Genomic DNA, 17,921 nt, shown 5'->3' with positions numbered 1-17,921 from the left:
CGAGGCTAATGATGGGAGGTCCAGAAGATCTGGGAGGCCACAGGTGGGATGGAGGGTTTGATGCCTGGATCCTGCCCTTCCGCTCTTGCTAGAACATGCAGATCACCCCACAGCTGCCTTCAACTCCAGCCTCAGTTGACTTGAAGCTGTGTTTTTTTGGGGGGGGGGATATGCGAGTCTACGCTGACATATCGGTTGCCGTGGAAACCACGCCAGAGCACTTCAAGGATCAGAGAAGCAGAGGGAGAAGAGGAAATTGACAAAGGAGGAGCCTGTGGAGGAAGGAAGAGGCGCTGCGCTCAAACGGAGGAATGTAGCAAGCAAGTGCCTTCATCTGAGACTTTGCTATCTGCACAGACGGACAGAAATGGCTCTCCAGGGTTTCAGACTCAAGGAGGCTCTCCCAGCCCCAATTAGAGATGCTTTTGGGGACTGAACGGATGCCCGACCGCTGAGCTATAGCCCTTCCTCTTGGGAGGAAGGGCAGGGTGGATACAAATCAATGATTTTTAAAAATAAAAATCAGATTTTTTAATTATTTAAATTGGATTTCTTTGATTTAAATCGGATTTCTTTGATTTAAATCAGATTTCTTTGATTTAAATCAGATTTTTTAAAAATTTAAATCAGATTTTTAAAATAAAATGCTCTCGGAGGAAAAATCTTTCTAAAGATAGTTTTCTATTGAAGTTACATTATAGTCCAAAGGCTATTCATCAGGAAAGAAGGATTTGTTTTAAGTTTTCATGTGGGCTAAAACTCAGTCTAAGTTGTGGTTTTTTTTAATTGTTTAACCACATCAGTTAACAAACATACATACATATGCTATTACGTTATTGTTTTAGTTAAATAATTTCTTTAACTTGTCATTAAGGAAATGATTATTTTTCTCCTGCCAATAAAGCAAAGCAGAAAAGTTGTCCAAATATAAACAGTGAACTTATTAAACCTCCGAACGATTTCATAATTATCTGCCTATGTATTTCTAATAGTATAACCAAATCAGTAATTTTTGATATAACGGTAAAAACTACTCTGAAAATTTATTATTCCAAAAACGAAATCTTCATCTGGTTGTAAATATTAAGGTGATACCAGCAAGAATGAGTCTTTCCGTAAAAAAAAATAAAAAAATGATTTAAATCAAGTCTTACTGACTAGTGACTTAAATCGTGATTTAAATTGATTTGATTGAAATCAAGTCCACCCTGAGGAGGGGGAGGAATAGGGAGCAAAGGCCAAAGTTAAGAGCAGACCAGAGCTTGCAGACCTGGTGCTACTTCGCAGAATCATAGAATCACAGAACTGTAGGGTCGGAAGGAACCCCAAAGGTCATCCAGCTCAACCCCCTGCAATGCAGGAATCACAGAGGTCTGAACAAGGCTTTTCCAACCTGGCACCCTCCAGATGTTTGAGGGCTAAAATTATCACTGGTTGGCAAAGGCAGCTCTGAGCAAACGGCCGGCATCCGTCTGCATCGGGAGACAATGGAGGAGAGCACCTTGGGGTGAAGTCAAAGTGTTGGGAGCTTGCAGCACCTGCTGTGGCTGCAGAGACCAACAGGGGAGAGAGAGGTTTTGCTGCAGGTGGGGCAGAGGAAGGCATCTGGCTGCGCTGCTACTGGTGCATCATGCAGTTTCTTCTGATACCCAGCTCTACCTCTCTTTCAAATCGGAACCAGTGAAGGCAGTGAAGGTTCTGTGTGAGTGCCTGGAGGCGGTTGGAGGATGGATGGCGGCTAACAGATTGAGGTTGAATCCTGACAAGACAGAAGTACTGTTTTGGGGGACAGAGGGCGGGTGGGTGTGGGGGATTCCCTGGTTCTGAATGGGGCAACTGTGCCCCTGAAGGACCAGCTGCGCAGCCTGGGAGTCATTTTGGACTCACAGCTGTCCATGGAGGCACAGGTCAAATCCGTGTCCAGGGCGGCTGTCTACCAGCTCCCTCTTGTATGCAGGATGAGACCCGCCCTGCCCTGAACTGGGAAGGGTGGGGTATAAATAAAATTATATCATCATCATCATCATCATCATCACAGATATCAAGTGGCAAAGGGAAAGTTAGACCTGGATGGCTGACTAAGAATTATTCTCAGCCAGCCTGACCAATATTCAGGGTGTTGTGAGTTTTAGTCCAAAATACCTGGGGTGGGGGGGAGGCATCAAGTTGTGGGGAGGCTGCTCTGGTGTTCTGATGAGGAGGGCAGCCCCTGCCCCACCAGAATGCAAGAAACCAGCCAGCTACGGCCTGCCATTATCCCAGTGACACGAGAGTAAGCCTATTGTCTGCTGGCGAGGACCCGGAGGCTGTTGCTCTCTCCTTCCTCCACCTCTCCTGAGCCCAGCTCCATCCAGATGGCCCCGTGAACAGTCACTCCTTTAATCTCTCCTCCTGGAGAGCTAAGCCTCCTGATTGAGTCAAAACAATCCCTAAATTATCTGCTTATTCCCAGCGCCTTCATTTCCAGGCCTGATCTCAGATCGCTTCCGCCCGCCCGTCAGCTGCAGCAAAGGAACGGAGGGCTTCCCTTCTTTGTGGACTCCTGGGTTCTTCGGTCTCGATGTTTTCCCCAAACCTTAGGGTGACAATCATGCAGAAAGACTTCCAGAACAGAAAAAATGGTATGGATCAGGGCAATGACCCATCTTCTCCAGCACCCTTTTTTTCATAGGGACCAACCAGATGCCCAAATGAGAAACCCACAAGCAGGATTCGAACACAAGAGCAACTCTCCTCTCCTGCGGTTCCCAGCAACTGTTATTTGGCAGCTTTGCCGCCTCCAGCTGTGGAGGTGAAACATGGTTATTCTGACTAGTAGCCATCAATAGGCTTCTCCTCCATATATTTGTCCAATCCTCTTTTAAAACCTCAATGGCAGCAGCTTCAAAGCATCACGAAAGGCTGTTTGAAAGTCCTCTTGCAAAAAAAAGTCCCCACCCTGCTCTTTGAGAGCCTGAAAATCAGAGGTTGAAAGTGCAGTGCAGAAGGACTGTTTGCAAAAGGGCTTTCAAACAGCCTCATGCTCAGCTGTTCCCAGGAGGGGAAGAGGGGTGTACAGTGAAGCAGAGCAGGATTTAACCCCTGCCTATCAGCTGATGAGCACTGCACACATCTGGGTGGCAATGGGTGGAATAGCTGAGAGAGAGAGAGAGAACAGGAGCAAGTCAGGTGTTCTGAAAGCCCATCTCCAGACAAATCCTGAGGGCAAGGATCTGTAAAGAGTTTTATTGTTCTTCCGGTGATGGGGAGTTAAGAGGTGTCTGATAAAGGGACCTCATGTTGAACTTGTGTAACCCTTGTATACCCCTCCCCATTTGTGACATGCTAGTGATGTAGTGATGATGTATCAGTGATGCTTCTTGAAGTGTATTCTGGGGGAAAGAGGGAAGTTTTAAAAGAGGAGGTCACCCCTTACTCAGGGTTCTTACTCCTGTGGGGGCCTGTTGCACAACAATAAAGATCATGGTCTACTGACCACTGTTTTGCTCCAGATTACTTGGCTGGAACTTCCTTCTTTTACTGGCCGCATGGACCCACGAGGGACTTGCACCCCGACAAGCTGGGCTGTTGAGTAGGCTCTGACCCCAGAATTTTTTTCCTTAACAGAAGGAAGGTGAGATATAAAAGGAAGTAACAAAAAAGTAGCTAAAAGTAGCCAGAAAGGGAGACAGTAGAGTGAAATCGGGGATGAAGTAGAATGGGGCTGCCACCAAGAATGCCCTGCCATGTGTCACCAGTCTAGAACTGGCACAATGCCAACACACATGGAACATCCTAGCAGGTTTGAGTGCCTTGGGTAGCAATGCAGGTGGTAGATCTAGATGTCTGACACTACGATTCTTTGATTCTGTGCTCCACGTTAGCTCTGCCACCTCGGAAACGCGACTTCTCTTGTACACACCGCAAAGCTCTCCCCGCCTTCTAGGTCGATGCAACGCAGAATGCAAGATTGCCAACTCAGAAACAAGATTCACACGAGGCTCCACACACTCACACTCACACCTGGCACCATTGCGGAAGGAAACCTGCTCTGCCAGCCCACGACTGCCCCACGGACCTTCTTTTCCCTGGCGTGGAAATCCTGGCTGTGGGGCAGCCAATATATGCCAGGAAGGTCCTTACCTGTGAGAAGTGAAGTTGTCGTACGAGCCCACAGTGTAGTGTCGGAAGAGCCTCTTGGTCCTGTCTTCTCGGGTTTCTGGAAGGAAAGAGCAAATGTTTCTCAGAGACGTTGAAAGTCGGGAAGCACCAATTTCAACCCCTTCCCTACCCTCACCTCCCATGGGACGTGCTCATCCCAAGCTCCTGGTGTTTATGAAGGTCCACCTGGAGATTCTAGGTGTAGGGACAGGTGGGGAGATACGTCTGGACGGGATGAAACCCCAGGGATGTGGCGAAGGACTGGCAGGGCCACTTCCTTGGGCACCCAACTCCCGGGCTTCTACTACTCGGATGCATGTTGCCATCTCGCCAAAAGCGGGCCAAATTGAGAAGTGGGCACGTGGTGAGCAAGTCTTGCCCTGCACTTAATCCCCCAGCCCCCAATGTGACAGATCACATCCAGAGAGATCCACATGGACTATAACTGGCCTTTAAACCAGCATGATAGCTGCTGCTACCACAATGGTGCCAGGGTAGCTATGAAGCAAGAAGAAAAATAGGTGGGGAGGGATAGGGGCCATTGGCAAACTGAATATTAGGTTTGCACCAACAATTTCTACTTTTAATCTCAAAACTCTTTGATGTTCCACCTGTTGGCTTTACATGTGGGCTTAATGTATTGTTTTGCATTGCATTTTGCTTTTTATTTCCCCCCCTGCACAATACCATGGTAATTTGGAAGGATGGGTTTACAAACCCTGCAAAGAAATAAGTAAATGGTTAGTATCGGTGGGCCGCCTGCAAGGTTGATTCCCTGAGGAAAGCTACACCAAGTTCTGCCACCAGGCTAAGCCAGAGGGATCTGTCTGCGTGGCTGACCTCAAGGGGCGTGGTGTGTGCCCTCCAAGGAAGGAAGCGAGTCTGGTCTGGACCAGGAATGCTGGGAGAACGTTCAGGACCCCTAAGAAGTGGAGACCCTCAAGCCATGAGCTGGAGCTTGAGACAGGCTGCAACCGAGTGTCTGGAAGTTGATGTCTTTGATGTGTAGCCTGCAGACGTGCAACAGGAGAGTTGACCTGGAGCAGGACCTCACCAACAGCCCCCTGACTCCTCTGCACTCTCCAAAAGCTTTACTTTTTCGTCTCTGAAGCTAAGATGGATCAAGGACCAGTGAGAAAAGCTTCTTAAGTTTCCTCTCTGGCAGGCCAGCTGTCCGGTGTCTCCAGCAAAGGGGTGACTCGGATCATCATGGAAAGGCAGGAAGGAGCAAATGTTTGGGAGGAGGAGGAGGATTCATGGCTGGCTTCAGCGATCTTGGTTTGGGAGTTGCTTCTCATCCCTCACATAGCTGATGTGAGGTGGCCTCTTCTGCTCCTGGAAGAAGGATGCTATTGACCGATGCAGAGTCCAGGCAGCACCACCCAGGCAGGCAGGATGAGGCCCTTTCTGAAGCCACAACACAGAAGCTTGCTTGCTCCCCAATTCCTTCTCCTGGAACTCGTCCATGAAATCCAGGCCGCTTGCTCCATGGGAAGGAGCCATTTTCGAAGGAGAGCTGTTCAGCTTGTGAGAAATGGTTGGCGAAGCACAGCACGGCTCCAGCCCTCGCCCTCTGTGCCACAGAGAAAGACGGGGGCATCGTGGAGCATCGGAGCTCGGACTCCAAAGTCCTTTGGGGTGGCATTTCTGAGGGCAAGAGCTTTCCTGGCAAAGTCTAAACGCAACTCCGGCAAAAGTGACCAGCCCCAGACTGCAAGCAGAGAGGTGCCATTCCCCCTCGCCACCAGCAGGTGGGGCACTTCCCCTACTCTGGAGAAAGCACCTGGGCTACTGCTTCTGAAGTGTTTAACCTGCTTACCCTCAGGTCTCTCATCTCCGCATCTCCGATAATAAGCGGCCCTTTGAGCAAACAGATGTTCCAAATGGAGGCCAGCGCCAGCCAGGCCTGCGAGGGCAGGTGAGGTTAGACGGCAGTTGGTTCTGAGAAGGTATCTGCAGCTGTGGCCAAGTGGAAGGGCAGGAATGTGCCAGGTTGCTGCTCAAAGCTGCCCAGGCTGCTGTGCCACACTTGGTGGGCACAAAAGACATTGGGGCAGAAGGGGAGGGGCATCGCCACCTCCAGCTTCAAGGAGCGACAGCTTCCTTCCACACCGCGCCAAGAGAGGATGAAACCTACCACAATTGCATCTCATATGGGGAGCTTGGTTCCATGAGTTCTGTGCAGACTCAAAAAAGCATATACTCAAAAACTTCCCCCTTGTGACCATCCTTACTCTTTCGAAGCCCAGGAAGCAAGGCAGAAAGCTTAAACGCTCTTTCTGCACTGAGCAAAACTTGCATGCCTTTAATTTCTGCAATTTCAGGCTGGCCTTCAACCACGCCAGGTTGAAATCGCAAAAGTTAAATGTACATAATACATGGCCGAATTGTACCTGCTCTCCCCGTTCCCATCCATGCTAGCAAAAAGCGTAGCATAGAATCATAGAATCATAGAGTTGGAAGAGACCACAAGGGCCATCGAGTCCAACCCCCTGCCAAGCAGGAAACACCATCAGAGCACTCCTGACATATATATGGTTGTCAAGCCTCTGCTTAAAGACCTCCAAAGAAGGAGACTCCACCACACTCCTTGGCAGCAAATTCCACTGTCCAACAGCTCTTACTGTCAGGAAGTTCTTCCTAATGTTTAGGTGGAATCTTCTTTCCTGCAGTTTGGATCCATTGCTCCGTGTCCGCTTCTCTGGAGCAGCAGAAAACAACCTTTCTCCCTCCTCTATGTGACATCCTTTTATATATTTGAACATGGCTATCATATCACCCCTTAACCTCCTCTTCTCCAGGCTAAACATGCCCAGCTCCCTTAGCCGTTCCTCATAAGGCATTGTTTCCAGGCCTTTGACCATTTTGGTTGCCCTCCTCTGGACACGTTCCAGTTTGTCAGTGTCCTGCCCATATTCCACAGCTCTGCATGCAGAAATATTCTGTGGCCAGGAGGGGGTTTGCAAACTATTTCTGCTCGTGGGGCATGTAGTCGTGGCTTACCTACTGAACTACTGTATACCCGAAGGAGGGTCTCCACCTCCATAGTGCCCGGACACTGAGGTCCAGCACTGAAGGCCTTCTGACGGTTCCCTCACTGCAAGAAGTGAGGTTACAGGGAACCAGGCAGAGGGCCTTCTCGGTAGTGGCACCCGCCCTGTGGAATGCCCTCCCACCAGATGTCAAAGCAATAAACAACTATTTTACTTTTAAAAGACAACTGAAGACAGCCCTGTTTAGGGAAGTTTTTAATGTCTGACGCTGTATTGTTTTTAATATTCGGTCGGAAACTGCCCAGAGTGGCTGGGGAAACCCAGCCAGATGGGCGAGGTATAAATAATAAATTATTATTATAACCCTTGTGGTACCACAGAGGAAACGGCAATTGCTGGACCCCTTGGGAAAATGCAGGACCTTACCAGGGTCCTAATGCCTAGCCAAATCACCCAGATACTTGGCTTTTCCTTGCATGCATCACTCTAGCTGGCCGAGGGGCCAGGCCCCTTTCTGGCCGAGGGGCCAGACTCACTGGGAGGTTTTTTTAGCCGCCCCACACGCAAGCACCCCGCCGTATTTCCCTCAACGCTGCTGCGGTCTTTGTCGCTCTCGGTGGTGCATTCATACATGGTGTGCAACAGGCAATCCGACCTCCCTCAAAGTGCCCAGGTTCCATGCAGGAGCAAACGCCCCATCTGAAGTACGCCGAGTGCCCAAGTCCTTTGGGGAGAGGGTGGGGTGTGCTGTGCAGGTGGAGATCAGGTGGACCAGATCCCAGGGGAAATGGTGAAATTAGTAGAAGCAGCAAGGCCAATTTCCGAAGTTGCAAACGTGCAGTCCAGAGATGCTACTGAGTGCAGAAGGCTGTGGGGACGGGTGTCGGACGTGGTGCCCTCCCCTGTGCTTTGTGAGAGGAGCACTCCAGGGACGTCTGTGCGGCCCTCGACTCGCACCATGCAGCTCTGCTCCCTTGTGCCTCAAAGGCACGGACCGTTTACCTGCTCCCGAGAAGGACCTCCTGGTGGGAAGCGGAGGGTTGGGCAGGGCCAAGCCTTCCACACGGATCCTCTTCCTTCCATGCTTGGCGAATCTGTTGCTTGACTTTGCTGCTGCGACCATGGAGGAAGCCGACCCTGAGAGCCAAGGAATTGACGACAGAGAGTGCCGGTTGGCTGGACGGCTTTGCTTTCTGCATCCGGCACGGGACAGATTGGCTATTTTGGCACAATCACGTTTTCTTTCATTTTCCTGGCATGTGACCTTTCCCAAACCAAAGGCTGTGGAGTGGGGGAGGGCAAGCCTGGACCAAGAAGAACCATGGTGCCTATTCCAGCACAACATAGCAGCAGCAGTGATGCTGAAGGCAGCAACCAGGGCCATCTTTACCCGGGGGTGCAAGGGGTGCGGGGCACCCGGGTGCCAAATTCTGGGGGGCACCTGCCACCCATCGCTGAAGCCGCCTAAGCTCTTAACTATCTACCTATTATGAAATAAATAATTTTGATCGCGCTAGAAAAACAAAATACATATATAGCTAGGTATTACCGAAATGTATACCTACTGTTTCGCTAAAGGACTTTCGATTTTGTGCGCTCATTTACCAAAGACACGCCACACCACCAGCAGCACTTGTCATTCACAATGGCGGCACTTCAGACTCAACAATGGCACTTGTCATTCACAACGGCGCCGTGCACGCGAAATAAACTCTTAAATCAAAATATTATGTTACGTATTGTATTGAGCTGCTATGCGGCAGCAGGGCGAGTCAGCGGCACCTTTGACACGACTGATATTTCTCCTAAGTAGGTGCCTAAACGATACTTATAAGTTTAAGTGTGTTGGTGTTGTATACTTAAGTACAAGTGTATTGTAAATGAATGAATATACATTTTTTTAAAAAACCAGAAGCATTTTTTACTTGGTATTATAAGTGAGGACATTAATAGACAGGATGTTAAATTGTTTTTATATGCAACAACAGCTGCTAGAGTATTGTTGGCCCAGAAATGGAAGCAAGAAGAAATTCCGACTAAAGAAGAATGGCCGACGAAATTAATGGACTATACAGAACTGGATAAAATGACAGGAAGGATTTGAAAGCGGCGGGACCAGAGATTTACAGAAGAATGGAAGAAATATACGAACTATTTGAAGAGCAACTGTAATCAACAAATTACACTAGTAGGACTACAAGAAGTTTTGTAAGGAGGAATATATGAAATATTGCAAAGAAGAGAGAAGTTAGTTACCGTATTTTTCGCCCCATAGGATGCACTTTTCCCCCTCCAAAAATGAAGGGGAAATGTGTGTGCGTCCTATGGGGCGAATGCAGGCTTTCGCTGAAGCCTAGAGAGCGAGAGGCATCGGTGCGCACTGACCCCTCTCGCTCTCCAGGCTTCAGGAAGCTATCCGCAAGCCTTGCAAGCCCGGTGGGAGTTTCCGCGGGCTCACAAGGCTTGCGGGCAGCAGCCTGCAGCCCCGGCGAGTGTCCGCAAGCCTTGCGCGCCCGGCGGGAGCGCGCGAGGCTTGGCGCGGCAACCTGTCGCCCGAAGCACGGGGAGCCCTCCGGAGGGCTCCCCGTGCTTTGGGCGAGTGTTCGCAAGCCTTGCGCGCCCGGCGGGAGGTCCCGCCGGGCGCGCAAGACTTGGGGCGGCAGCCTGCAGCCCGAAGCATGCGGAGCCCTCCGGAGGGTGCCCCATGCTTCGGGCAGGTGTGCGCAAGGCTTGGGGCGGCAGCCGCGGCTGGGGGGGGAATAATTTTTTTTTATTCATTTCCCCCCCCCCAAAACGAGGTGCGTCCTATGGGCCAGTGCGCCCTATAGAACGAAAAATACGGTATGATATTTAAATGTAATAGTGAAAGTAAGAAATGTAAATTAAGTGAAAAAGATTGGGAAATTTTCAGATGTGATTGATGGAAGTAAAAAAAAGTGTATAAGATATAAAAGTATGTTTAATAATTGTTGAAATGATATATTAAAAAACATATATGTATGTATATGTGTGTGTGTGTGTATATATATACATAATAAATAGATAGATATAGATATAGATATAGATATGTATGTATATCTAAATGAATGAGCAAATAAAAAAGTTTGTTTCTTTTTCCTCCCTTCTTTCGTAAACAAGAGATAAGGCGTAAGCATGGTGTCTGACATAAGCATAATAAAAGTTAATTTGGGGGCTAAACTAAATTTGGGGGCGCTGGGCGGATCTTTCCACCCCGGCGGTGCATATGCTAAAGACAGCAACAATTTTTCTCTGAGGCTTCATTTACTCTGCAGGAGTAAATGGTCGCTGGGGGGACGACCCAATCAGCTGACTTCCTGACCACATGTCCATTTTCTGGAGCTGCACAAACAATGAAACAGAGGTATCGGGGTATGCAAACACACATGTATGCCCAAGGTGTTTTATGTTTTGTGTGTGACGTTGTTTAAAAATGTGTGATTCGCAATTGTCAGGGTTTCCTACAAGCTGTGAAATAAATGCAAACCACAATTTGTAGTAAGAGCCCTAAGTGTTGTTTTTAAAAAGCCCTTTGTTGACCACATACAATTATACTACAACAAAGGGCCTGGAAACCAAGAGTTATGAGGAATGATTGAGAGAGCTGGGTATGGTTAGCCTGGAAAAGAGGAGACTTGAGAGCACTTGTGATCTTCAAATATCTCAAGGGCTGCCCTATGGAAGATGGAGCATGCTCGTTTTCTCCTGCTCTGGAGGGGAGGACTCGAACCCATGGCTTCAAGTCACAAGAAAGGGGATTCTGACTAAACCTTGAGGGTAAGAGCTGTTTGAGTTTGAGACAGACTCCCTCAGAAGGTGGTGGACTCTCCTTCCTTGGTGGCCATCTGTCAGGGATTCATGAACAGCGATCCCTGCATCGCAAGGGGCTGGACTAGATGACCCTCGGAGAACCCTTCTAACTCCATGGATGTTTGATTCTATGTACAAATTGTATCCTAATCTGGAAGGGAGGCCATTAATTGCTGGGGAAAGCTCGTGGGGGAAATAGAAGAAGTTGTTGGGAATGTAAAAACAAAGAAGGTACTTTTTATCATATGTGGTGGTAAAATCATTCTGGGAAATGATATATAATGAATTGAAAAAAATGTTTAAGATAACTTTTGACCAAAAAAGAGGCTTTTGTTTGTTTGTTAGGAATTATAAGTGAGGAACTACCAAAAGAAAAGAAAAGACTGTTTCTGTATGCAACAACAGCAGAAGGATGCTCTTAGCCCAGAGGTGGAAAGAAGAAATAGTTCCGACCAGAGAAGAGTAGCAGATCAAGTTGATAGAATATGCTGAAATTGCAAGACTGACGGGAAAGATCAGAAACCAGGAAGACCAAGTATTTGTGAAAGACTGGAATAACTTTTTAACAGACCTGAGAGACGACTGTAAACAGTTGAATCAGGCACAGGCAAACTCTGGCCCTCCAGATGTTTGGGACTACAATTCCCATCATCCCAGACCACTGATTCGGTTAGCTAGGGATGATGGGAACTGTAGTCCCAAACATCTGGAGTTTGCCTATGCCTGGTTGACATCATTGGCAGGAATACGACGACATTTGTAAAGTAACATGAACTTTGGATACGATAGATAGACTGCAGGAAAAGATGCAGGAATAAAATTTAGAAATGGAAGGTGGAAAAATCAAAATTGGAAACAGAACTGTTAGATTCAAAAACTAAGAATTTGTCAAGAATGTATAACTTGCTGTTGAAATGGAACACTCAGGATGAAACGGTGAAATCTGTTATGATTAAATGGGCACAAGATGTTGGACATAACATTATGATGGCTGACTGAGAACAGTTATGGACCACAGGTATGAAGTTTACGGCATGTAATGCCTTAAGAGAGAATATAATGAAAATGATATACAGGTGGTACATGACACTAGTCAAGCTTGCGAAAATTTATCATTTGCCCGATAACAAATGCTGGAAATGTAAAGAGACTGAAGGTACGTTCTTTCACCTTTGGTGGACATGCCCACGGATTAAGGCTTTCTGGGAGATGATCTATAATGAAATGAAAAAGGTATTTAAATATACCTTTCTGAAGAAACCAGAGGCCTTTCTCCTGGGCATGGTCGGCCAATTGGTGCCAAAGAAGGATAGAACTTTCTTTATGTATGCTACAACAGCAGCAAGAATACTTATTGCAAAGTATTGGAAGACACAAGATCTACCCACCCTGGAAGAATGGCAGATGAAGGTGATGGACTACATGGAACTGGCGGAAATGACTGGCAGAATCCGTGACCAGGGAGAAGAGTCGGCGGAGGAAGATTGGAAGAAATTCAAAGACTATTTACAGAAACATTGTAAGATTATTGAATGTTAGAATGATGTTGGAATGAATTTATGTGATTTTAGCAGAAATGTTATAAAGATTTAGGAAAAATAGACTGTTAATTGGTGAAAGGAGGGAAGGTAAAGTTATATTAATTTCAAGATAAATTTACAGGACAAAAATTTGAAAAGAGGGAAAGGATATGCTGAAATGGATAATTGACTTAGAATACAAAAAGGGAGGTGTGAGGAGGTCAGGGAAATAAGTTAATGAAAGATCAGTAATGGGAAGATTGGCTGTATTCTTTATTGATTTTTCTTTTTTTGCTTAACGGATTTCAAATCTCTGTTTTTTTCTTTTTGATTTTTCTCTTTTTTCTTTCTTATCTTTTCTTGTTTAAATGAGGTTTTTTCTTGATTTTTTTGTTGTATTTTCAAAAACTTTAATAAATATCTTATTAAAAAAAAGAAAAAGAAATGGAAGCCATGGAGGGATGGAGGTCTGAAGGTTCGAGAGAACCTTTTCCTGTTTCTTTTTTTGTACGTGTAATCTTTATGTAAAACTAATAAAAATTATTTTTAAAAGGAAAGGAAAACAGAAGAGGCAGGTGTTACCATCTCACTCTCGTCTCTCCCCCCCCATCCTCCTCCTTGTCCCTGCTGAGTCCCACATGGGGCAACACTGGGACTGAGAAGGATGTGGAGATTCCCCCCCCCGCCCCCCAGGACTGGGTGCAAGGTTGAAGGTAGGCAGGAGAGGGCTGGCTGGGAGCAAACAGTGAAAAGTGGGGATTTGCCCTGAAGGAACAGCCTGCCCTGGAGCCACACTTAGATCGCAGGACTGGGAGAGACAACTTGTTGCCCCTTCAGGAGACAGGGCTACACAAATGGATGGGGTCCCCCCATTTACACACCCACCCACCCACCCACACACCCCAAGACATTTGGCAGCCCTGAGAGCCAACTGGGGAAAGCCTGGAAGAGGAACCATCTCCTGGGGTGCTTTGACCTCTTCTGCAAAGCAAAGAGGGGGTCGGCACAGGAGTTCATCTGCTTCCTGCCTGCAACGAAGCCCCTGAAAAGCTGCTGGGCTCTGTGGCTTCCCAGAACCCCCTTGGTCCCTTGCGGCACAGAGGGTGAATATCCCATTAACCTTCCAGGCTCAGGCCATCGAATGTCAAGGGTTCTGGCCGCATTTGCCTGCCAGATTATTATGCTGCCCTCCATCGGTCAAACGCTGGCCTTTGGCCTCCCGCTCCCCCCTGCCCCTTTGGCTGCAGAGGCTTCTGGAAACAGCTGCTCTGTCCTGGCATCTTGCAGCGAGCCAGCTGACACACTCTGGGTGTCGCCGCTGCAAGGGATCTTCCCGCAAAGAGGTGTCAAGGGCACTAATGTGCACGGCAGATGGACAACTCTTTCTTGTCAAAGGTAACACAGTTGCTTCTACAGCTGCATATGTGCCCCCCAGCGACTAGGGAGCAATTCCCAGGTTGGGACTCTAGGGAGCAGTTGCAGCAACAGGGGACACCCCCTCCCCCCGGTTTATATAGCTCTCCTCCCCCTCCCCCCTTGCACAGGCTTTGAGTTGTGCAGCCAGTCCACAGGGCTTGGAATTGTTGGTGGTTGGTGACTTCTAGCCTACTTTCCGCAAGGATCTCCTGCAGGGCTGAATCCTTTGCCTAAAACTTTGCACCTCGCAAAGTCTGTGGCAAGGTCACAACTGCTTCTTTCTGCCGGTTTTCCCTGCACAAAATGCAGGCCGGCATCCAAACTCTCCCTTGGAGCATTGCAAAAAGTCAACTTTATGATCCTGGTGCTTGAGAATGAAGAGGCACCCGGAATACACATGCCGTCAAGGGTCGGGGAGGGTAGAACAGAATGCCTTCTCCAACACTTCTCACTCTTAGGGGCAGGATCTGTGCAGGTTCTCCACCTTCACCCTAACTTACACCCTCCTCCCACCCACCCAGTGCCAGGGAGCGGCAGGACACTGGGGGAACTGGGCTGGAGTATGACTGGGGAGAGGGGCGCAGTGATTTGTGGGGACCTGTGCTGGCCAGGAGGCAAGAGGCAGAGTCAGGGGAAGCTTCAGAGCTGGAGGGTGGAGCACAGGATGGGTTGGAAGAAGAGGAGGAAGAGGCAGGAGAGGAAAGCGAAGTCAGGTACTTCCCCACCATCTCCCAGAACCAGGAGGTGTGTGAAAGGCGGGGAGCACAGTACGTTTCCACCCAGGCACAGTCTCTGGCTGCATGAACTCGATGGCCCTTGTGGTCTCTTCCAACTCTATGAACGCCCTTTGGGGAAGGTAGGTAAATGGATGGGGGGGGAGTGGTCCCCAGTTGCTGTAACTGCTCCATAGACCAAGGAATAGCTGCTTAGATGCTAGTCTGGAGTGTGTGTGGGGGTATTTGAAGTGTGTGCTTTAGATAATAAAGAGATAACTTTCTGCTGTATGCATTCCTTTGGATGAAGTGCCCCTGACAATGTGTGTGTGTGTGTGTGTGTGTGTGTAGTTATTATTATAATAATTCTCAATTATATTACGCTGATTCAATTATGTTGATTCTTCAACACCAAATTCGTTGGACTGGCTATGTTGGGCGGATGCCTGATGATCGCCTTCCAAAGCAACTACTCTATTCCAAACTTAAACATGGAAAGCGTCATGCTGGTGGTCAACAAAAGAGGTTTAAAGACTGTCTCAAGGCAAATCTAAAAAAATGTAGTAGAAACACCAAGAATTGGGAAACACTGGCCTGTGAGCGCTCCAGTTGGAGAACAGCCTTTACCAAAGGTGTCATGGGCTTTGAAGACACTCGAACTTAGGGCGCAAGGGAGAAACGCGCTAAGAGGAAGACACGCTTGACAAATCCACACTGTGATCAACTCCCACCTGGAAACCAATGCCCCCACTGTGGAAGGACGTGTGGATCCAGAACTGGCCTCCACAGTCACTTACTCACTTGTTAAAACCGTGTTTATGGAAGGCAATCTTACTTGGCTACGAGGGATCACCAAAGAATAGAAATTCTCCATACTTTCAACCTGCCCTTAGTGACCTGTCCTTGCAAGCCTCTCCAATGGGGACATTATTCAGTACTAACAGCTAGTGCCACACAATGTCCCTCAAGGAACTGTGAAGTGGGTGAGGTGGCAGAGGGCCTGATCCTGGCAGGGGTTGGCAGGAGCGCTGCAGGAAGGAGAGTAGGGGCTGGTGCTGAGTTTTGCCTCCCCTTTCTTTGCCCTCCCCTTCCAGGTTAAGCTCACTGCTTCTCCCTCCACCGCTCTGCCTCCTGCCCCACTTCCCTGCCTCTCGCCTCCGGGCACTTGGTCCTCCTTTGAAAAAACACACACGCTCCTATCGATCTCATTCCAGATAAGAGAATAGAAGCGGCGTGACTTCGTGACGGAAGCTGGATTTATGGGCTGTCCGCAGCCAGAAGGCTCATTCTCTTCCCGACTTCTAAATTTAGCTGCTGCTGAGCTGGTACTTAATGGAGCCGTCAAGGAGGCACCGGGGATTGGGGTTGATGGATGGAGCGAACAGGAGGAGGAGGAAGAAGAGGAGGAGGAGGAGAGGATGGGCAGGCAGGCGGGGAAGAGAGAGACATGCAGCCAGGCTCTATATAGGGAGGCAGCAGGAGGGCGCTCACGGTCTGGCAGGCCAGACAGCAAACAGGACCAGGCCAACTGTTTGTGCATGTGTGAATGTGCACACAACATTGATCTGAAGCAAGGCAATTGAAAGCAGAGATTTCGAATCACCAAGAAAAGAGAGAGTCAGATTTAAACGACAGGTTTATCTCAAGCTTCCCGTTTTACAACTCATGGCCTTTCCTGACATGGCATCTTAACGGGTTGCTGTTATTATTGATACATAAGGGCTTGCAAGCGAATGACACTCTCGTGCTACCCAGAAGCACCACCCCAAACCTGTGCCCACACAGCTCCCATGTGCCTTTCGCAAAACACAAGGCCATCTCTCTAGAAATAAGAGCCGAGAGGCGTGAAATGAACAGACTCGCGCTCGGCTCTTGGTTCTCTGCTCTCAAACAAGGACACTAAGCAAGACCACTTCATTGAAGACAAGGACCAGAATCCAGGACAGCATTATGGGTGCTGGATTTAGGTCAGGCATGGCCAAACTCGGCCCTCCAGATGTTTTGGGACTACAGTTCCCATCATCCCTGACCACTGCTCCTGTTAGCTAGGGATGATGGGAGTTGTAGTCCCAAAACAGCTGAGTTTGCCTATGCCTGATTTAGGTCCTACTCATGGGCTTTTTTAGGAGGGGGCAGAACCAAGTTATCTGTGATGCAATTGGTCAATTAGTTAAGTATTTTTTAATTTATTTACTTGATTCGGGGGGGGGCAGCTGCACCCCCTGCACCCCTCTGGCTACACTCATGGTCCCACTGCCCAAAACCAACCAGAGGGCAGGCTGGCATTTTTATTATTAGTAGTAGTATTTATTGATTGCTTTTCAATGTATTTATTTACATAAAAAAATCTAATTACTGATGGATTGTAAAACAACAACAACCTCAAAGTTGATGACCCTCCCAAAAAATAATATTTACAACCCTACTTTAAAAATACAAACAAAAGTCAAAATTTTTAAACAGATTAAAATTAACTCATGCTCAGGTGAAATCACTAGTTAGCATGTCAGGGCCTTGTTCGCTATTGGAATTAATGTGGCAATTGCTCTGCCAACTGAGGATGGGCATGTGCCATTGGGATTTCCCACGGGTATTTGGTGCCACCCTATGAGAAGTGGATGCTGGATTAGGTGGGCCACTGGCCTCATCCGGCAGACAATTCCTTTGACTTTTTATGATGTTGTTGTACTGTTGAAAGGCGTCTGGGCTCCTTTGGGAGGGAGGAAGGTTTGGGTTAAACCAGGGGTCAGTAAACTTACCGCACCTCGGGCCGGTGTCTCCAGCACTGATTGCGCGGGGGAGCATGTCCCCCTACGTGTGCGCACACGCTATTTCTGGCGCACTTCTGGGTCGGAGGAGCACTGGAAAAAGCTTGTGTGCATGTGCACGGGCCTCCTACGACCGGATGTCCACCGGAAATAACGCATACACAAATAACAGTTGCACATGCATGCAAGCTATTTCTGATGCTCCTCCAACCCGGAAGTGGGTAGCTGTGCAGCGCAGCGCCGGTAAGAGCAGGCAGCGGCAGCGGGTGGCGTGGGTCACCGCAGGCTGGATAAACAAGTCCCACGGGCCTTATCCGGCCTGCGGACCTTAGTTTGGAGACCCCTGTGTTAAACAGCGTCTTAAAAAGTAGAGACATCACCTTGCCAACAAAGGTCTGTATAGTAAAAGCTATGGTTTTCCCAGTAGTGATGTATGGAAGTGAGAGCTGGACCATAAAGAAGGCTGATCGCCGAAGAATTGATGCTTTTGAATTCTGGTGCTGGAGGAGACTCTTGAGAGTCCCATGGACTGCAAGAAGATCA

General features: G+C 48.3%; 1 protein-coding gene across 13 annotated transcripts in view; it reads right to left on the bottom strand.

The window, feature by feature from the left end:
* Positions 1 to 17,921, bottom strand: part of SHANK3 (SH3 and multiple ankyrin repeat domains 3) — a 446,567-nt gene that overhangs the window by 95,397 nt on the left and 333,249 nt on the right. For all 13 annotated transcript variants that reach the window (XR_008332510.1, XR_008332512.1, XR_008332511.1 and 10 more), the window contains one exon: positions 4,123 to 4,198. Coding sequence is in view for 10 of the 13 variants with exons in the window: in XM_053406551.1 (XP_053262526.1) it covers positions 4,123 to 4,198 (76 nt within the window). In the remaining 3 variants the exon portion in view is untranslated. The remainder of the gene's footprint in view (positions 1 to 4,122; positions 4,199 to 17,921) is intronic.

The sequence above is a fragment of the Podarcis raffonei genome, chromosome 10, assembly GCF_027172205.1.
Source record: "Podarcis raffonei isolate rPodRaf1 chromosome 10, rPodRaf1.pri, whole genome shotgun sequence".
Taxonomy (NCBI): Eukaryota; Metazoa; Chordata; class Lepidosauria; order Squamata; family Lacertidae; genus Podarcis; species Podarcis raffonei.
This window is presented reverse-complemented; position numbering and strand designations above follow the sequence as displayed.